The sequence below is a fragment of the Liolophura sinensis genome, chromosome 9, assembly GCF_032854445.1.
Source record: "Liolophura sinensis isolate JHLJ2023 chromosome 9, CUHK_Ljap_v2, whole genome shotgun sequence".
Taxonomy (NCBI): Eukaryota; Metazoa; Mollusca; class Polyplacophora; order Chitonida; family Chitonidae; genus Liolophura; species Liolophura sinensis.
The window spans coordinates 13,505,529-13,528,441 of record NC_088303.1 but is presented as its reverse complement, the minus strand read 5'-3'; the positions used below and the strand labels follow the sequence as shown (position 1 = coordinate 13,528,441).

The window sequence follows — 22,913 nt, the reverse complement described above, 5'->3', positions numbered from 1 at the left end:
CAGTGTGATATTTTAAATTCTGACTTTCATCATAACAGTGAGTCCATCAACGCCTCTAAAACAAATCACTGCACATCTGCAAACTCAAACTCGATGGAGCCGATCTCAATGAGGTTCGTGCTCACCTCACCCAAACTTACCCACACTAAAAATAGAAATTCTTTTTAATGCCTTTCTGAGATGAATTAAGAATGCTGAAGTTGTGCTTACAGATGGCAATGGAAATATAATAACTTTTCTCGAGAATTTCTATGCCAGAATTCAATAATATTTCAAAAGGTTAAATGACTGTCAACAGCAAGGCAGCTGGTGCCGCAAAAGTTGGCAGTCAATGTGACCACTAGTCAGCAAGTTAATTGGTTTCATCGGTGAGGAGAGTAAATAAGACTATGTTCTAGATTATGACACAAAGCAGGTGATTTAAATGGGCAGGAGTAGGAAGATGGGGGTTTGAAATCTGCAGCAATTTGTTTGAGAGGTGGCGGGAGTTGTAAAGACTAGGGTCATATTTACATGTTGATTTCCGCATGCATTCTGATGTCTTCCACCCCCCACCCCCACCCCTTTCACATGCTTTTACTCATTTTTCATTAAAATTGAATCGGGAGATGTCACTGCCATATATGAGATTTCTGTAATGTATTATTCACGGTTCATACATTTTTGAAAGGATTTACTTTGTTTCCTATGAAATGCTCTGGATTATCAGAGCATCATGTCAACATTCATCAGACAGCAAGTCGGGTCTGTAGCCGGTTGCTTACACCACCCGAGTTGATGAGCTGGAACGTGGTTTTTAGAAATTCAAGAAATCTTGCTTAGACTAGAAATTTTTCCCTACTGGGGTTATCACCTTTAACCCCCAAATGGTTATCTCCTTTTACAAGGGAGATAATCTATAGGATATATATATATATATTAGTATAGTAAGACAGCGCGGACACCACCACCGTTTTATGGGCTCTGATGGCACATGAGTGTCAATGGGACAAACTACAACTGATTTGGAAATACTAACAGTGGATTCAAGAAGATAACAGCCCCAGGTAGGGAAACAAGTGAAAAAGTTGAAGGCGTTATTTCTTGAATTTAGTAGACACATGGTGTGGTGCTGGCCAAAAGTCGTTTCATACCTTTACTTCTTAAATATACGTAGGAGGTTGGTATAGGGCCTGTGAAGGCCATGTACCACCCGGATTCTAAGAATTACAAAACGCCCTCTAGCCAGAACGCCCTCTACCCAAATTCCCTCTAACTCGCTGACTGACCAGTGTTGTCTTTGTAGACGTTCAACTGAAACACGTTGGACCCCTGAAGTTTAGGTAGAGGGTGTTTAGCCTTTAACCTGACCCCTGTCAATCTGAACTTTCGGTATGTGCGCGAGCGCCCCACTAGCAACTCCTATGAACTTGTGTCTCTCATAGGCCTTACATGGCATACGTAAGGTTTACCCACTGGTTTCAAGTGCCTGTGCACATGGACTACGTTAGCCTCAATCAAGGAAACATGAATAAACTGACCAAAGCAATGGCGTAGAAAGTTTCTCGTAAATATGATCCTAGTCTTTACAACTGCCGAGGCGGCGATGGATTCCGTGTTACAATGAATGTCAGAATTTTAAATTATCACACGAAGTCCAGGTCCATTTTCATAGACTAGTTATGGTCACAATGTCAAGCAGTCAGACCTGTGACTGGGAACTACACTCTATCAATCTTTTTCATTACTAGCTTCAAGACGGCCTTGTTTTATTTCATAGTCTTAGCCTGCCAAATCACAGTGTGCAATCCCAATCAAATAATATTTAAAACCTTATTAAGTCATACAGTGACTAGATTTCGTGACGTGGATTTTCTTGTTTCCACGTCTCATTAATGTCAGTCGCAAACAAGTCATCCTGACCCAAGGTGTTGCTAAGATGAACTTACTTCAAACCTGCCTGGCGCCAGAACGTCATGCTGACAGAGACGGTCTACTCAAGAAACAAACGGAAGAGCACACAAACTTGAAACACCAGACACACACTTATGACACCGGCAAGGTGAAAATGCAATGTGGCCCACAATGCTTTGCGCAGCTGGTTTCCCACTGTGATTTCGGAAACATGCTCTGATCAACAAAGCGTCAACTTATATATGGTGTCCGATTACCATGGAGTGTATAGCACTGCTCGCAAACTTTTGTCATTTTTGCATGTCAGCTGTTATTACGGCAACACAGAGAATGTGGAAAGAAGAGTAGTGTCATGAAAACACCCGAAACATACTCGATGCTTGAACTGAGTCTGACTATAAAGCAAAACGTACGTGTGTGCTGTATTTCGGAAACATTTTATCCCGTGACATATTTGGGTCAAAGGACCAAAACACAGGGAACAGATGTCCGGAAATAAAGGAAATCAGTTGCGGCAGTTTATTTACCTCAGACAAGGAGGCGTATCTGCCGACATCTCGGTCGCCAGATTATGAAAGGTGAAACATTATAGGTGGCCTGCCTTCGCAGACCTTAATGTCACTGGTAAATGGTTCCGTGGTGCGTTCAACTGTGGTCATTAACAGTGTGATGTTGTTGTTGTTATTCTTCGCTGTTAAATATTTTCCCTTGCCAACATAAAATGGCCTCTGTCATTTCATCTATATCTGGTTACTGAATGATTTAATTAATCTTCCTGAGCTAAGTTCCTGGTGAAACGAACCTTGCCACTACGTCTGTATAGAATTACAAATGTGAATTAGAATCATACACCACTACACTGATATATTTATGTGATATTAAATGTTATTGTGAGTAATGTTTTCATACATAACTATGATCCACTTTTGAAGTTATCTCCCTCAGTCAAAGGAGCAGTGAATCCTCAGTGCCAAATACCATGGCTACAGAGCATGTCAAAACGACATACGTCATGTACAAAGCTAGCCCAGCGAGCCGTGCTATAGGCCTACCAACTAGAACCTATAACCCATATCTCGTGGCCATATCTGGCAAAGCAGAAAAATATCACAAAACTTTATAACTAATGTCATCCTAATGTTTGGTGTTACTTAAATCTCTAAATTATGCGCATGTAAAAGATGTTCAAATCTGCACTGGTAAAACACTGTTTCAATAAAATTTGAACCGTTGAAAAGTTTGAATCGAGAAGCCCAACTGATGTCTGTTTTGTTTTATGCTGGAACCTCAGGCAACATATGTGATGGCTGTTCAAAAGATAAACGGTTTACAACAAAATCCATTGACTAAAGTAACCTTATTTTCAAAGGCATAAAAGAGAAAAAACATATAAATTCGCAACAAAAAGTCTTTTTTTGAACAGCCCGCAGGAACCGTTCCTCAACGTGGTGTATTTAGTTGATTTATTTGCTTGGTCCTTTACGCCATACTGAAGAATATTTCACTTAGACGACTGCGGCCAGCATTATGGTGGGAGGAAACAGGGCACATCAACTTGGTGTAAGTTCAAACTCAGAACAATGGTTTGATTTGTTTGATTCAAAAGTTCAGATGGCTGGATGACTGTTCAAGTGTGGTTCAGTGATGTTGGCTTTTTGTGAACTACATGAATCTACACTTTTGATGACTTAGGGAATCTGTGCATAGACAGTATATGAGAACAAGCTTCCCATTGTAAATGTAGTTTTTCCGTGTGGAACAGATAGGCTGCCACCTAGTGCTCTATGCTTTATTAACTCTGTATACCACTGGGCTAAGAAATAGGCCTATTAAATTTGCTATCACTTGTATCACTAATTTTGAATAATCAAGCTTTCATCCTATCCATGATCGGAGTGTGTAATCTCCATGTATTTTTTATTGCAACAACACTCAGATTTAAACAGATTCTGTAACGTCCAGTTATAAAACCTGACATGTTCATTGACTCAGTCATTGATAAATCAGTTGATTTCAATAATCAGAATTTCAGAAATTCCTGCAGGTCTAAACAAGAGAAAGTAACACAGCTCTAAAACAAGATTTTGTGAAAGTTCCTAATGGAATCATTTAAGCTGACAAACATGACAGATCTGTCTAGCAACTACCCACAAAATTACGTCTTTTAGTCGTGTTTCTTTGGAAGAGCTGCTGGTATATTCTTTGCAAACGTGTGAAATCACAACTTTTGAATGTTGAACTTCATGTAGCCCTCTGTTTTGCTGTCATCATATATTTTTCTATACAGCTGTTTCTTTGAGAAATAGTGATCCCATAATGATGTTACACTTTAATGATGTGGTTGTTACTTGTGTTTGTATTACAGACCCTTTTTAGGTTGACATCTATACCTTGATGGTCAGTGTGAGGCCATGACAGATCTGGATCATGGTCAAGCCTGTCGCCTACCTGCAGCCTATCCAGAAATGTCTAGTGACTACAAGCAGCTGACCAACACCTCAGGGATTTTACCTGGATGTCAGACATCACCTGGTGAGAGACCTGACCCCAAAGAGAACATTCACACTGTAGAGACAGAACAGGCATCCATCAAGTTTTTTGGGGGCGTTCCTGTAGGTGGGAGCTTTTCTGAATCTGACAGTGAGGAAGAGCCACAGAATTATCTCGGGGTGAATTCAGTCTCTGAACTACTGCATGATCAAGATGACAGTTCTAACCCTATAGATACTAGCGTGAAGTTAAAATTAAATACTGGTGGTATTATTAACCAGCAGACCGCCAACAAAACGGAACAAATTGTTAATAATGGTGTAACATTTCCAGATAGCGAGCATCAGAAGGCTGTGAGGAACAATCAAACCGAGCCAGGGGAAGTAACTCAAAATGATACAGCTGAAGCTGAATGTATACTATCGTCAGAAAAGGACGTGAACCAGACCAGGAAGAGTAAGATAGGCAGGGAAAACTTTGACAACAATGGTCAGTGTGGTAATGATGTTCTTAAAGGGGACAATTCAGATCTGCCAGCCCATGTGGACAGGCCTAGCATCAGCAATGGATCAGATTGTGCTGATCATGTCACACGTATGAGACAAACACGCTTCAATCCCTTTGACAGAGATGTTGTATTCGAGGAAGATCACTTTGCCACACCAGAGCATTCCTTCCTTGAAGCCTCTAGAGACTACACAAACCATTTTTCACCTGGTAAGTCTGTCTTGTACTCCAGGATTGATTAAATTGAGGGATTTTTTTATTTTTTTTTTTATCCATCTGACCTGTTAGGGGAAAGCCCAGAATTTGTCATCTATATACAGTGGCAGTTAGTTATGCATGTATCATTTCTGTTGGTGGAGTGGTTGGGCTAAACCACAAATCTTTGCCAACTACAGACAAACTTTCACACTTTCACATACCCACATATGCATTGAGACTACATGTAGATGGGCACTGTATTGGTGGAAGACAAGGACAAATGGTCTCCACCAAATAACTATTGCAGAAGTAGCTCCACAAGGATTGCCAACAGCTCACTGCAGTTTGTGTGAACGACCATCAACAGTTTAACTCAAGCCCTTTGTGCGAGGCATTACACTCCTCATCCTGCATTTATATATTTTTGTTGACTGGGGTTTAAAGCTGTACTCTAGAATATTTCACTTACATGTATATGGTAAAGAACCAGTATAAGATGATTAAGTGAAGGTCAAAATAACAGCATTTGCCAACAAGGAATATTTATTGCTGCAAGTAGTTGCATTTAAAAAGGCCCACCTTTATTGTCCACAGCATATGTTAGTTTTCACTTAGTGTTACCATCATTTGTCTTAATCCCAGGATTTTCAACATTAAAGATTTCTCTTGGTTAGGAATTTTAAAAAATGCACAGCTAAATAAAATATACAGTACACAATTTCAGGCATATATATTTATCCTTACAGGCTTACCCATATCACATGAATATATTATTAGAACTGTTAACTTACAGAAAAAAGTTTTCTGTTGTCACGTCCTGTGAAGTTATGATTATCAGATACATAGCATACACCTTGATCACTGTTATCACACAAGGTTGAATAAACTTCCTGTTACATACTTTATTCTTTAGTACTGATATGAGTATGGAGCACATGGAGTGGTTGCCTTTGGATTGGTAATGATAGCTTTAAGAGTGTCAAGCAGCGTGAATGAGGATTATAAACAAGAGTGATCTGATTTACCAGTTTACCGTCTGTATAGTGAATGCATATGTGCTTTTTACATGTACATATATCCTGTATATATATACATGTATATATTTGAAGAAATAGAGAAAGATCCCCTGGCAAGGAGAATTTACATAGGAAAAAAAATTATAAAACACCTACGGATAGACTCTCAGGTACTGATTAAGCTATTGTTCACTACTTAACAGCTTTATACATGTACAACCTTGTACCCAGCAACAATTTATCCATGTATTATGCCATGTAACTAAAGCACTGTCTGTTTTGACATGTACGTAACATGTTCTTTAGTTACTGGTAACACATATCCTGTATAAAAACATCTCTGGACATTCATATTGATATTTCTGGAAAATAACATTTGAAATTGCAGTTGGAATATAACAGAATGTAGAAAGTTGAGAAGGCATGTCATTATTTTTGGGCCTATATATATATATATATATATATATATATATATATATACATATACACATGTACATCATACGCCAGCACATGTACAGTAGGCCCTACACATCATCATGTGCGTGGGTTACATGAACGTATGCATCAACATTCCCATACCTTCATCCCATGAGGCATCACTTTCTCAGCTGTGTTTTGATCTTTTTTGTGTTTTGCAAGGGTTTTTTTGTTTTTGGCTATGCCCAAGATGTACATCTTCAGTATATGTGTATCACTTGCAAATTTAGTTTATTAATTTGGCACTGCATGCTATCACAGTTAGAGTGTGAGTAGGCAGCATGTGAGTGGAGTGTAGCAGTTGTTCTGAGTGTATGGAAAGGTATGTGCAAAAAAATTATAAAACACCTACGGATAGACTCTCAGGTACTGATTAAGCTATTGTTCACTACTTAACAGCTTTATACATGTACAACCTTGTACCCAGCAACAATTTATCCATGTATTATGCCATGTAACTAAAGCACTGTCTGTTTTGACATGTACGTAACATGTTCTTTAGTTACTGGTAACACATATCCTGTATAAAAACATCTCTGGACATTCATATTGATATTTCTGGAAAATAACATTTGAAATTGCAGTTGGAATATAACAGAATGTAGAAAGTTGAGAAGCCATGTCATTATTTTGGGGCCTATATATATATATATATATATATATATATATATATATATACATGTACATGTACACCATACGCCAGCACATGTACAGTACACATCATCATGTGCATGGGTTACATGAATGTATGCATCAACATTCCCATACCTTCTGTCAAAATCAGGTTGTACCCAATTTTCGTTGGTTTGTGATGGGCACATTGCCAGTAATTTCCCCAGTTAGTGACATTGTAGCCTGTGGCACGCTAGCCTTTGTTTTCACTGTCAAGAACATACCCTTTGACCTTTGTAACAGATGGAATGACTAATGACTTTACACATCACTGGATTCAGTGGCAGTGGAATGTGTTTAGTTGGTTATCTGCCCTTGATTGACCCAAATACCCATAGCCCTGCCTTTGATCTGTTGGTATTGTATGCATCATTGCTATGTGCTTGGCTTGGATTCTGGACATAATATCAGCAGGAAAGATCATAGTGAGACATCACTTTCTCAGCTGTGTTTTGATCTTTTTTGTGTTTTGCAAGGGGTTTTTTTTGGTTTTTTTTGGCTATGCCCAAGATGTACATCTTCAGTATGTGTGTATCACATGCAAATTTAGTTTATTGATTTGGCACTGCATGCTTTCACAGTTAGAGTGTGAGTAGGCAGCATGTGAGTGGAGTGTAGCAGTTGTTCTGAGTGTATGGAAAGGTGTGTGCAAGGTACTTATGTGTGTTATTAGATTGGCCATGTTGATCAATGTATAATCAGCATCAAATTACTGCAGAGTAAAATTATTTTTCGTTTAACCTGCAGTTTTGATGCCGGTCGTGTTATTTAGTTCAGCTGTAATAGACTTGTTCCCCAGTGCAACCATTTTCTGAACAGAACTTATTCCCAAGTTTAATTGTCATTACTGAACTGGACTTTTCTTCCAAATCACAGTCTGATCAGTGCTGGAAGGTATGTTACTGTAGTAGATTTATTCCCACTTGTAATCATGGTAATCAGTCAGGCAAGTCTTGTTAAATTATCTGACTCATGTCAGTAATTGTCAAGGCCCATACATGTACATGCACTGGTATACACTAACCTTCGTGTATTAGCTGGTTATTCACATTCAAAAAGGAGGTTCATTTTATTAAAAAAAATATATCACCCTATTTCCTAACCTTTTTGCATTTGAAAGAACAACTTTCACTGCAATTTATGTTCATTTATAATTTGATTTCGTAGATGAAACTACAATTTTTGGATTGGTCAGTTTCAGGGCTTTACAAAAAGATTTTATCAGTCTGCACAGAATACTGCCCTCGGAATGTGCCTGAACAATGAACTTGCAAACATGTGAATAGGTTGTAGAATTACAGTAGTCAACTTCTGTTCACGTGAAATGGATTTAATGCAAGTTGTATTATTCTAAATCTAATGTCTTGAAGTTCCTGCATAGTGTTGACTAAATTTTACCTTTAACCAAAAGTTGGAAGGTTGAAGGCATCAAGAAAATTGGGTAAATTCGGATGAGAATTTGATGCTGCAGTGAAATTTGCACCTACATTTCTGTTGAGTGAATGAAATTGTCTTGGTTTAAATGTGGTATCTACTTTACTGGGTAGAGCTAACTTCTAAAAGTCAAAATGAAATCATCACTATGTATATAATACTGTCAAACTATGTGTTTGTTTTGATCAGTGCTGAAGCCGTAGAATTCTAACCAGACTACATGCTAATACACATACAGTACACATATATCAGTGACAGAGTGTTTAATGTTACTACAGTCACCTGAACTTGGCTAAATACATACCTCTACCTGCAGTAACACTGATGTGTTGTTTTTCCTATTCTGCAGGGCATCATCATGGCCGTCCTGCTCAGTCTTTCTCCAGTACCAGTGATTCCTTCAGCCTCTGCTCACCAGATTTCAATGATGATGACTTTTCCTTTGCTGACCTGGGTTTAGCTGAGGACCATTTCTCTAGGCCAGAGGTCAGTTCTGGGTCGTGTTATGGTCCAGAAAATGTGTTATGAAAAATGAAAATGAAAAATTAATCCCATGCATATATTTTAGGAATTAATCTGTACAGGGCCTTTTGATATTACCTGTAGCAGCAGTGTTTGTCATGGACATGGCTTTCATTTCAGTCTTAATGATTTAACTCAATAACTGATTAGTATTATTGTACCTTACAATGTAGTTCCATTTTGATATGCTCTCATCCAGCTGATACAGGTATTCAGACTTACAGTGTGACATATTGTTTTTAATCAGACCTCATTTAAACCTCATTTACATTAATATGTTGTTATATTGAGTCACATTTACATGACATGCAAACATTGTAACTCCATATTTGCTATAACTGTTGCAGTTGTATATAGGTACAGAAGGTGATTATAGATGTAGGTGTTGTTTTATGGGCATTGAGTTGTGCTGATTTATTTTTTCAGAAATGTGTATTACTTTCTGTTAGTTTGGGACATGCATATTGGTGTGTCGACGTGGCAAAAAGTACACTTTGTCATTTTGTGCTGTTCTTTATACAGGGACATTTTGGTATGTCAACATTAGAAGAACTGGAAATGGCTATGGAAAACTGTAAAGACATGATAAAAGAAGTGCCTCATCATTCAGACAAACAGAAAACCTTAGTGCGCAAACTTGTGCATCTGAGAATGAAGTATCAAGAGTACAAGGTAATATTAATTAGTCTGTATACAAGAACATGTAACTCTTATATTGCTTCAATCTTTGTTAATGTGTCTGGTAAGTTTCATGATTGTATGAGCACGCAAATTGATACAACCATTGGGTAGTTGACTTTGGCCAAGTGAGTTTGGATGCTCTAAACTTGCTCTTATAGACTGGACAATGTCTTTAGGTCAGGAGGTTTTGCGAGTTCCAGGGCAAAACCTTAGGTCATTTACCATAATGTCTGGTTCAAAATCATGAGTGGTCTCAGCCAAGTTTCAGCACTTGAATCTGAGCTGTATCCAGAGAGGGTAATTCTTAACCACAATTTAAATACTCTTACTTAAATGTAACACCTTTTCGCTCTCAGCAGTCAGCTGATCTTAACAGTATAATGAGCTACATTCAGGTCATTGATATAGATTATGAACTCTGTCAAAACAACTAATGGTGGAAGAACAGTGGAGGAAGGAAGGAGAGCAGGTGAACATCATGCACCTTGTAATTAAAAGATACCAAAGCATGTAAAAATGACTTTATTTTATTTTATTTTTTTTTTCATTCTTGTATTATTTATGTAAACACTTAACATTTACAGTTACCACTATCTTTCATGAATTCTTTAGCAACAATGAGATTTATAAATAGACAACATGCAGGTAATTGTTGGCTGCACTGCATCAACTGTCTGTACACTGTACAGATACACCATATAGGTATGTGTGTGACGAGAGCGTTCATAGAGCACGGAAGCAATAAGGTTTCAAATGCTTCCATGGTATATCCATGATTGCACCTGGTGATATAGACCATGAGACTGGATACTAATGATAGGATTTTGTTCTGTTCCACAGGAAGGCCCTGAGCCAGTTGAGCCAGATGTGAAGATGGTGGTAGGTCACAAGTTTAAACAGAAGGACAGTCGCAGCTCTAAGCACTACTGTGAGAAATGTAATGCTGTGATCTGGGGCATGCTGCAGGTGTGGTACAGGTGCACAGGTGGGTGGGACGCTGCTTGTAAACATATACGGCAGTTTTTAGATTTAGATTTAATTTAGATATTAAATGATTTGTTGATGGTTAATTTTCTGAAAATGTATCAGGTAGAGGGGAAACAGTTACTGAAAGTTGCTTAAAGAGGCTATAAAAATCCATACTTGCAAATTAATGTAAATTTTCTCTGTTTATGAAGAATAACTCAAATTATTGCATGCTTGCACTCGTATATATTTGGAAAAGGTGATAAAGTGCCTGGCATTATAAATCTTACGTGAGGTGTAATTATTTGGGTTATCCTGAAACAATAACAAAAACTTGATTGGTTTTGCACTGATTGATGTTTTGTTGCCAAATCTCGGATGTTAAATGACAAGTTTTAATGCAATTTATCCAGCTTGAATTTTGAGACTATGGCAACAATCTGTGTTCATTGGTTTTGCAAAATTAGGGCTTCAGACAAAGTGTAATTGTTTCATTCTAGGTAGAGAAATACCCTCAAAATATGTTTAAAACATCTCAAGGCGAACATGTTGAAGAAAAACGGTGTATGTACATGTAAATAGATTACATATCATACTTGTGTGTTGTTTGTTTTCAGAATGTGGCTATCACTGTCACGAGAAGTGCCTCAACCAGATTACACGTACCTGTGCCAGTGTTAAGGTAAGACAACTCTAGCACATCAAGGTACTCTAGTCTTCCACAAATGTGACATAAACTTGTCTATCAAATGGTTCATTAGTAACTTGACAAAGGTCAATGGTTTACCCCAGGCATATCGATTCCCTCCACCTGTAAACTGTGACAATCCTTGAGTATGGTATGAAGAATAATTGAATAAACAAATAGTGCTACAGATAAGGGGCGTACAGGCGTAAATACACTTAAAAAATTAGATGATAGGCTTTTAAAATTAAAACAGAGCGTGCTGTACACGCGTGAAGATTTGTGTGTACACCTAAGTTCCCTAGGTTCCAGAAAGCTAGCATACATGTGAAATTTAAAGCAGTCCTGTCCAAATGAAAAGTAAATCTCGACAGCGAACCTTGTGCTCGATGTTCTCCACCATGTGTTAGTTTTCAGACACTCTAGGCTACAGCCAAAGCTCCTGTGCCACCACCCATAGCCATGGAGAATGCCTACCATGATATTTGTCTTTGTCACATTCTCGAGTGCTTGCCATGAAGAAGGTGTGGCAAAGGGTTAAGAAGGGTATTTTTGGTTACTATACTGCGTTCTGCTTCTATATTGCACAAAATCCTCTTCATATCACTCTCGAAGTCTGATTTTCAATAACAGAACAAAATTGTCCATGAGTGAGTTATCAAAATAAATCCCACACAGGTTGATGCGAAATAAATGTATTAACTTCATTCAAATTCATTCCTTCTGCGGAAGAGCTGAAATAATTACTTTATTCTGGAATGTTTTCGGGCAATTTATGTGTAGGCCTACATCACTTGTATACCGGATAGTCCTATATAACTACAAAGAAAGAATCTCTGTACGTATCGGCCTGTAAACATGTATGCACATGTAGGCACATGTCTTTTCTTCGCCCCCTTTCAGTCAATCTACTGCACCATTTCCATGTGTATTACTGGAAACCTAAAATAGTGAAGTGTTAAGTATTTGAAAAAAAATGTGTTCTGTGGTACTGCGTACGTGGAAAGTTGGAAGTACCGTACTCCCTCTGCCAAAAATTATCTGTAGCACTAAACAAATGTAAATACATGTACCTTCAAAAGACTGTTTCCTCCACCCAAAAACTTTTGTGTAAGAGAATGGGACTACAGTATGAATCTTGTAAATAAATATTTGGATAAAGCTTTGTCATTTCACTGTTGTCTCTGATCTAGGGGTATTTTGTGTGAAACAAAAGTAATAGTCTCTTATATAATATTACACTGAAATTTGTATTTCTAACCCCTAAGGTAATAAAACATTCTAACTGTAGTTTGTCACCATGTGGGATTCATAATATTAGATGTACATGTACACTATTTACTCATACTAATTAATAAACAATTTACATTTAATTTGAAAATGCTATATCAAGTTTAAATAAACTGGAACCACTTTCAGAAAAGTTTGTCAGCCACATTTCAACTTTTGAAAGATGTTATTTAGGTTATAGAGCCATAAATAAGGCTACGTCATAGACAAGAAAAGTTATGAAAAATTGATTTGCTAAGTTTTGTGAAAGTGGCCCCTATGCAGCTTGGGTTCCAAATATGGAACAGTTCAATCCAGCATGGTCCCAAATATGGAAGAGCACAGTCCAGCCTATTCCAAGAGATGGATCAACTCAGTACAACTTGGCTTCCCAATGTAGAACAGCTCAATACAGCTTGGGTCCCAAGTATGGAACAGCTCAGTACAACCTGGGTCCCAGATATGGAACAGCTTAGTCCAGCCTGGTTCCCCAATATAGAACAGCTCAATATAGCCTTTGTCCCAAATATTGAACAGCTCAATATATCCTGTCACCCAAATATAGAACAGCTCGATACAGCCAGGATCCCCAGTATAAAACAGCGGAGTACAGCATTTGTCCACAAAGATAGAACAGCTAAGAACAGTCTGGTGCCACAAAAATAGAACAGTTCAGTCCAGTCTGACCCCAAATATACAGCAGATCAGTCCAGTCTGGCCCCAAATATACAACAGCTCAGTTCAGTCTGACTCCAATTATACAACAGCTCAGTTCAGTCTGGCCCCAAATATGGAACAGTTCAGTATAGCCCTGGTTCCAGATATAGAATAGCTTAGTACATTTAGTGTCCCAAATATGGCACAGCCCAATCAGTGTGGCCAGGGCCTCCAAGTATGGCACAGCTCAATCAATGTAGCCAGGGCCTCCAAATATGGCACAGCTCGATCAGTGTAGCCAGGGTTCCCAGATATGGCACAGCTCGATCAGTGTAGCCAGGGTCCCCAACTATGGCACAGCTTGATCAGTGTAGCCAGGGTCACCAAATATGGCACAGATCGATCAATGTAGCCAGAGTCCCCATATATGGCATAGCTCGATCAGTGTAGCTAGGGTCCCCAAATATGACATAGCTCGACCAGTGTAGCCAGGGTCACCAAATATGGCACAGCTTGATCAGTGTAGCCAGAGTCCCCAAATATGGCATAGCCTGATCAGTGTAGCCAGAGTCCCCAAATATGGCATAGCCCGATCAGTGTAGCCAGAGTCCCCAAATATGGCACACCTCGACCAGTGTAGCCAGGGTCACCAAATATGGCACAGCTTGATCAGTGTTGCCAGGGTCCCCAAATATGGAACAGTTCATTTCAACCATTCTGTCTGACTTTTTTATGGATAACTTCTTCGTATCGATATGCACATATATACAATTCGTGTCGTGTTACATTAACTTCTAAATGCGTCTTAAAGAAGTTATTCCTGCCTGGTTTTAGGTTGCAGAAAATCCATCCTACATTTTATCAATTTGTCCTGAGAAGGGATTGGCGTATCAGAATTACCGCTGCGCGGAATGTAGAGCACACATCTCCTTCAGTGAGTCATACTTTTGTTTGAATAATGTATCACATTATAACTACACTAAAATCACCTATAATTACATAGAAGTTTTACATATGGTAAATCAACCTGCTCTTCTACATGTATGTTTGTGAAAAAACTTTTGAATTTTATGTTATTGACAGCACTTGGGAGGATGAGGTGGTTAACAGGCCAGCTCAGCACAATCACCATGGAGCATCCCTCCAATGCGGTTTCTGTTAGTTCATACTGGCTTCCTCTCCAGCCGTATGTGAGAAGGTCTGCCAGCAACGTACAAATAGTGGTGTGTTTCTGCCTGGGCTCTGCTCGGTTTTCTCCCAACATAATGCCTTCTCGCTGTCATATAAGTGAAATATTCTTGAGTACGGCGTAAAACAAAAATCAAATAAATAACAGCACATACATGTGTATGACATCACTTGAGTTCTTTTATTGGGAATACATGAAATGTGCATAATCCACCATTGTTTTCCACACACAGAGAGTGGTTTCAGCGAGCCTAGACTGTGTGACTATTCAGGAAACTATTACTGTGAGCTGTGTCACTGGAATGATGTAATGATAATCCCAGCACGAGTCCTTCATAACTGGGACTTTGAACCTCAGAAGGTAATATAACAAGCACGTTTTTAGAGGAAAGGCATTTGCTGAAGTGTACACCAAATGTGAAGTAATGAAATATTGTTTATGTGTGATGACCAACAGAGAGCCACTCAATTTTATTTCTACCCTACGTGTATGATAAGTTTATCGAGGAATGATGCAATGCTTTATTACACATGTACGTCTGAAGAAATACATTCATGCTCATTTTAATCCCCTATGTATGCAACGTATATCACATGTGAACATGTGAAAGTGTTGAAGTACATGTCTATGTACACATATATTAAAGGATACTTGAAAGGATCTGTAAAACAAAGATTATGTTTCTAAGCCAAATGAAGAAAATTATGCCAATTTTTTTTTTAATTTTCATTTTTGGGGTATTTTTTACACCTGTTAATTACCCCTCTATTTTATGCATATTTCCCGTCACTGGTCAGATATTTTTGGAAATTATGTCATCGTTGATCTTGCTCGGAGCGCTGTGAACACCCCCAATGTGCCCTGAGCCCTGTGAACCGTGGCCACTATTGTGACAAACCGTAGCGTATTTAACTGATCACTCGGTGTCATTTTGATTCTCTTAGCGCATTCATTCATACATATTTCTCTGCTGTCATACATGGTTTGTTGTGCCAGTTTTAGTAAAGAGTGGGATGGCTTCGGGCATCAGCTTTTTCAAATTTCAACGTGATGTGATATTTTGACAAGAATGGACAGTGAAAACATAGCTATCCAACTTTTCCCCAAATGACTGGAGAGGGATGCTCCAAGCTGTCACTGTCAAACTCCTAGTAGATTGTGACTCAAAAAGATAGAGTTGTGTGATGAATGACATCTCTTCCATGGCTTGTAAATTTATGTTGGTCTAGATCTCTGTTCACTTCCACTGCTGCACATAGTTTGATGTAGGTTGACTGTTAGCCCTATATGCTTTTATATACCGTGTAGACAAGGTGACGTTCTCACACTGCAAGGCTTTGTCGGGCCAGGTTAGTGTCCCCAATCCCCCACCCTAACCCACACCCTCTATACCAACTCCCACCATATTCGGTGTGTCCCCTCACAGAGGTGTTTATATTAGTCATCATTGTTGACGACACCAGAGCAAGATACTTCATTTCCGAACTGACAGCTGGGGCCTTAAGAAAACTTAACTGTGCCATTTGCACCCCCTAAAACGAAGGTCGCATTTTTATCTTGTACTGCTGTATTTTATTACACATCCTAAACGGCACATTGAGAAATAAAACTAAAGCATTTCGTGTATCCTTTAAGTATTCGTAGAAGACTTTGTATTCCTGTCTTATGGTTGTGTAGGTCTGCAGAGCAGCCAAGCAATACCTCCGCCTGATGACCAGCAGAGCTGTGCTCAGAATACAAGACATCAACCCAATGCTCTTCAACTTTGTGGAGGAATTAGACGATGTAAAGGCAAGTAGTCTCTCCATCATGTGTTGGTGTAAGATCTCCTGACAAATCATGTTCTGTGTTTCAGCAAAGATTTGCAAATAGGCACTTTCAAAAGCAGATAATGGCCTTAAAATAGAACTTTTGATGTTAATGCTTATGTTTTTCTGACAAAGAAAGTGGCCCAATATGGTGGATAAATCAATCAGTACTTGTATAATTTTTCAGTAATTCACATTTTTAACGCTTGGATCAGTGTATTAGTCTTCTTTGCTTGTTGGATAAATCCTGTTGATTTGTTCTAATATACTAACGACTTAATGAAGACGTCTAGGTTCAGTCGCCATTTGATGTCACACATATGACTTTCCAATGGCATTTTCTTAGTGATAAGTGAGTCAGTGAACTGTTGCTCTGTGCTGACCGTGAGAACCATCCGCAATTAGCACATAGCGTTATGATGTCAATCAGACAATGTTAAAATGTGATATTGAATTCCAAAATAACAAAGAAGCAAATGTAGGCTATCTTCAAACTGGATACAAATAAATAATAGTGTGTTACTCAAAAATGTAAAACAAAATGCAATTATTTCTTACTTACTTTTGTTCTTTTTCATGTATGTTATATTTATATTACAGATGGTATTATCTTTCATGTACATGGACATCTATTTTTGGATACATGTGACAGCAAAGAAGTTTGTCGCTTTGAAAGTACATGTATGCAAGACAGTTTCATTTAAAATAAACAGGACCAATTTTACCTTTTGCTCATCACTGATGCCGCATTAATCATGTTAATTGATTGGTCTTTTAAATGTTGCGTATGTATCTCATTGCAGAAGTTAAGAGAAGAGATATTAATCATGAAGAAGTACTTCCTGTCGTGTAAATCTGCCTTGGATTCCAAACTTCTTCTGCAGGTGAGCCATTTCCCTTGGGACTCCATGATTGAGCTTTTGTCTCAATTTTCACTCCCTTCAACTCAAAGTCAGCTTTGGTGCAGCTATAATTGTCACAGTCAGCATACATATTTACATCTGTAGCGCTCGTCAGCCTGTTCTTCTTCATCTGTACATCCATCCATTTCTTTCTGCTCAAATGTGAAAATGTCTTCTGAGGGTGTGTTCTGATTTGTTTTCTTTCATGTATCGTTGTGGCAGAAGCATATAACAAATAAGGGAGTGCTGCAAGTGTCAGAGAGATATTGACATCATTTTGCCTGTAATTGATATAATGAGTGGACTTGAAAATGCCTTAAACCTCCATGAGATAAAGAAGTAAATGAATTGAACGTTGCATAGACACACACAGACACGCACATAGACACGCACATAGACATGCACATAGACACGCATATAGACACACACATAGACACACACAGACATGCATATAGACACACACATAGACACGCACAGACATGCATATAGACATGCACTTAGACACTCACATAGACATGCATATAGACGCACATAGACATGCACATAGACATGCATATAGACACGCACATTGACATGCACAGACATGGACATAGACATGCACAGACACACACATAGACATGCACAAAGACACGTGCATGCACATTGACATGCACATAGACACGTACATGTATATAGACATGCACACATACATGGACATGTACATAGACATGCACATAGACATACACATAGACGTGCACATAGACATTCCAGGGCAAAAGTGTCTCATGTGCTGAGTAAAGCCTGGATATGGTTTTGCTCTCCTCCATTTGAGAATTCTCAGAAAGGAACAACATTTGGATCTTAGGGAAGTCAACGATTAATTTTTGTTTTATGATATGTTTTATCTGATTTATGTTGGCTGTAATTGTACTGCTTGTTTGCTGTTCACAGCTGTCCTCACGACAGCATTGCGTGGAGAACTCAGACATGTATTCTCTGACGGACCTGGTAGATGTTCACTCAGATGTCCTGCTGCCTGAGCTTGCCAAAGTTCACTCTAGTTTTGCCCAGCACATCAAATCTGACTGCCAGGTAGGAAAACTGTGTTGTTTAAAAAAAAAACAAAAAAAAACACAGTGTATTAGTATTAAGCGAGCACTTAAATTTTCCTGACAAGTTGATCATCATGTAAATGGTACAATATGAAACAAGAAGAAATGGTTCTTGGGGGTCAGGAACTCCTTCTCATGCATTGGGGTCTTAGTTTTAAAAAGTTTGACTTTTTTGTGAATATATTGCTCACTAACCATGATTAAGTCACATTGGCATCACTTTTTGTTTGTGTTTCATTAATTAATGTCATTATGCTTAATGTAACATAATCTTTTATCTTTCGGGTATTTTTGTGACAGCTGTGCCAGGCTAAAGGCTTTATCTGTGAACTTTGCGACACCCATGAGGTCCTGTTTCCATTTGATAACATTGCTGTCGTATGCCACCAGTGCTCCTATGTTCTTCACAGGTAAGTCATGTACCTTTAATACATGTGTTGTACTAAAACACCTATCATCTCACAGATTGGGTTTACCTGTATTTCATAATATATTTGATTAGTGTTTAATACATGAACCGTACTGTAGAATTCCTAAAGCCGCACTGCCATGATACGATTGTTGTATCAAGCCTTTGAATTAGTCGACTAAAAATAGAATGTGAATGTAACATACAACGATCAGGGCTATGGGTGAAAGAAAATGGGCAGAGACCAGGGGTTGATTCCACAAAACTATTTATGACTTACATCAAAATTTGAAGTACGATGATAAAACTTATTTTGGGGTTTTGGAAATTGAAATTTTGTCTGCCTCATCAATGTAATCTTGAGATAAATGTGTCCAAATTTCAACTTTCAATGCCAAAAACTAAGTGTTGTAAAGAGTTTTAAAATTTTGACACGATTCAAACACCAGATTTCAGTAGTCGGGTGAGGATATCTCCTAGCGGGTACTTATTAGAGGATGTAAACCACCCACTGATTAAAAAGAAATAAAATAAATAAACCTTACGCATGTCAGATTATGTGGCGTAGGCAGAGGGCTATGGTCTAGCTACTGATTACTATCAGGTAAATAAAATATTCCTGAGAGTGGCATTTGACAAGAGTCAAATTGATAAGTGAACTTTGTGAATGAATTTTTACCCATTGGACAGTAAAAACATTAAGTGACTGAAGGCTTATGAAAATTTATGAATTAATGGAGTGACCAGTATAAATATTCAAAAGAGAAAAAGTGTGTTAAGTACCTGGCTAAGGTCGGTGGTTCACTCCAAGCACTGGTGTTATACATGCACACCTGTCAAATGATTAAATCATTATATCAAAAAAGATGTAAATTGTTCATAAGTCTTGTACTAAAATAAAACTGTTAACATTTGATGTGGGTTCAGTTCCTTGTCATGCTTGTGACCAAAAAAAAAGCGAAAAAGGGCTAATCTTGGGAATATACGTGTAGTTACAGTATATGACCTTCTGATTTTTCAAGACTAAAATAGATAAGGGTATTAGAAATGAGTAGGTCTGTTGTCATGGTATGAAGTGGAAATGCTGAATTATATCACATTGCTGAAGATACGGCTATTCGTGTACTTATGTACCTTTCTTGTTGGCATGTGTGAGCTGATTTTTTCTCGTGTTTCTACCTTGTAGGCATTGTTTTGTCAAGAGGGATAATCTTTGCCCAAGGTGTGAGAGGAGAAACAAACGCAATGAGAAGTCCTTGGGTACTAGCTAATAGTTCATCAGTGTAAAGTTCCCTCTTGATGGTGCATTGGACATGAGAAATTGGACACTCACAGCTTAAGATTCATCAAGATGATGAAAGATGGTCCTCCCGTTCATTCATTACAAATTGGACGCGCACAGCTAATGATTCATTAGAGGCCAAAAGACTTCAGCTAATGATAAATCAGTAAAGAGCAGTCTGAAGACCTCGGCTAAGGATTCCTGGTAGTGATTCATCCTTCTTCACTTAGAAGACTGAGAACTCCAGCTAGTGTGATTCATCCCTCTTGACTAAGAAGACTGAGAACTCCAGCTATTGATTCGTCCTTCTTGGCTTAGGAGGCTGAAGATCCCAGCTAGTGATTCATTCTTCATGATTGAGAAGACTGAGGACTCACACTAGTTATTCATCTTTCATTATATGTCTGAAGATGCCAGATAAAATTCATCCTTCATGAGAAGTTTGAAGAACCTGACTAATGAGTGATCATCGTTCATGAGAACTCCCAGTTGTAACGGAAGAGCTAAGAAGTCAGAACCCCTGGGCAGCTCACTTGTATAAAGCTCTCTTAATATTTCATGCCTGTTTTGTGTATGTGTAGATGTACCATGGCAATCAGTGCTGTGGGCATCAAGAACCGTCCACATGCAACCCAGACCTATGTCAGTTTCTTCTGGATTTACTACTTTAAGCTGTGGTCGCTACGTGACTATCTGCTGTCTGTAATACTGAGATGGGAACAAGCTTAGTTGAGGCTTTCCTCAAAAACACCGTTCTAGTCTGTTTAGTTGTTCCGTCACCTAAACTTTTCCTTCACCGTTCATCATACCACCATTAGAGTCTTGCCTTCATGAAAATTTTATGGCTTTATATATGCAGCTGTATATACCTACATAATATATTTACTAGGATTTCATGTGGAAATCAAACTGAGAGATTATTTATGAAACATCACCCATATTTTTAATACTCAAGGTCAGATATTACATTTTTGTGTATGATTTAAATTGGTTTTTAATAAAGTCGCTGTTTGACTCACAAATGTAGAATGATTTGCTAAACTCCAGCAAACTTGTACACAAAAGACCAATTTCCACTAGGTACAAAAACCACAACTTGCGAAGGGCAAAATGATATAATTAGCACATTGTTTATTAGCTAACGCAATTATAACAACATGACATGACTACATGTAAATTTACATTTAACACAAATGTGAACTGCTATGTCACTATGTCACAAATTTTGAAATGCATTCTCCACAGGATACATTATCATGTCGCTTTGCATCTAGCCTAGGAAAAAATTTTGCATCATTTTAAAAAATATCTTACATGAAGTATGTTACCCTACACCTAAATCCTCAGTAAATTTGACCACAGACATAGTGTGCTTGTTTGGCATATTAGAGGAATGTTACTCTGACCTGGCTAAGTTACATGTATTTCAGAGTTTCTGTGAAAATTTTTTTCATTTTCAAAATCTTATGAATTGTGTTTTTGAATTGCATCTAAAGATGTACTTTACTGATGAATTTTTTGAGAATTTAGGGTAGATAAAAACTTCATAATGGTCTATAGTTTATAAAGATATAGAAAGATTGAGGAGTGAAACACTTGTTCTGTGAAGAGTAATTACATGTGCTGAGTGGAGGACTGGTCACTTTTGTGTCATTCGATAAAGATTTTGAAAAATTGCAGCCTGGCTTTTACACCCCAGGGCCTCACTTCTGGCAAATAACATAGTTGCTATTTTAGTTTGTTTGAATGGAATTTTGTTAGCACTTAATTGTGAAAGATCTTCAAAACAAATTTCAAACTTTTTTTCAAATTTTGGAGAATGCAGTATTGCAAAATTTATCATTTGACATGTGTGAACAAGGGTAAGGTGCTAAGAGATGTATGTTGTGGACTTACAGTGGGAAATTTTGTATCATTCTTGACTTAAAGGCCATATGTAGCGTTTATAAACGTTATATATAGGTCATAGTTTCAAACAGTGAACAGCTAAACCCAGTGTAGTTACACCTGTCAAGTAAATCAGATTATAGTGCAACTGATACAAAGTTTCATGCAGACTAGAGTTTGCTTTGTATAGATTTGAAGTCTAATATTGAGACAGACTTTAAAAGTCTGACTTAACTCACTGGCCATACAGTGTACAACAGTTGATCTCTGATCTCTGCCATCTACATGTACATGCCCAGGGTAAATTAAATGATGGTTCCTAACTCCACATACACAACACACTCCACTTGTTTTACATAAAATATGTATGTATGTATTCTGACATAAATATATCATACACAGTGTATGTTTCCAGTATGTTAGAGATTTAATTAGCAGGAATGTTATGTGACTTTGTTGTTTTTGCCACATAATCATTTTGGTGGTATATTCTTTATTTGAAGGCTAAAATAACGTTATTGTGTTTCGCATATAATCATGTTCACTCCAGGGAAAATATTTTTGTCAGACACTCCCAGAGTTAAGACTTCAACTATGTATTGAAAAATAAATTGGACATGCAGAAGTTAGTGCTGGTGAGCACTATATATAGCTTGCTTTGAACATCTTTTTCTTGAATGGGATGTATTTATATCATATCTCTGATTACTATTAAATTCAGATTTTGGTAAGGAAAAAACATGAGCACCTACAAGTTAGGAAAATCAACATCTATATAGCTTTATGGTAAATGACATAAAATTTTACACCCAAAGCGTACATTTTTAAATGCACATAAAACTTATATTTTTGTCCCTGATGGATTGATTTACCATGAA

At 37.9% G+C, this 22,913-nt stretch overlaps 1 protein-coding gene across 1 annotated transcript; it reads left to right on the top strand.

Annotated features, from left to right (window-relative positions):
* The first annotated feature begins 2,234 nt into the window (after positions 1-2,234).
* On the top strand, positions 2,235-20,209 carry LOC135474825 (differentially expressed in FDCP 8 homolog). The gene is made up of 13 exons (XM_064754434.1): positions 2,235-2,471; positions 4,259-5,100; positions 9,037-9,173; positions 9,732-9,881; positions 10,731-10,875; positions 11,474-11,538; positions 14,302-14,401; positions 14,889-15,016; positions 16,334-16,447; positions 17,268-17,348; positions 18,297-18,437; positions 18,758-18,867; positions 20,053-20,209. Exons 2-13 carry the CDS (start codon positions 4,305-4,307, stop codon positions 20,135-20,137), a joined length of 2,052 nt encoding a protein of 683 aa, XP_064610504.1. The 5' UTR covers positions 2,235-2,471; positions 4,259-4,304; the 3' UTR covers positions 20,138-20,209.
* Positions 20,210-22,913: the final 2,704 nt, after the last annotated feature.

Excerpts from the sequence above, each read along its gene's own strand:
- LOC135474825 (XM_064754434.1), top strand. The coding sequence starts at position 4,305 with ATGACAGATCTGGATCATGGTCAAGCCTGTCGCCTACCTGCAGCCTAT. Across the intron at positions 17,349-18,296 it reads ATTCCAAACTTCTTCTGCAG|CTGTCCTCACGACAGCATTG; the intron begins GTGAGCCATTTC and ends TGCTGTTCACAG. Across the intron at positions 18,438-18,757 it reads ACATCAAATCTGACTGCCAG|CTGTGCCAGGCTAAAGGCTT; the intron begins GTAGGAAAACTG and ends TTTTTGTGACAG.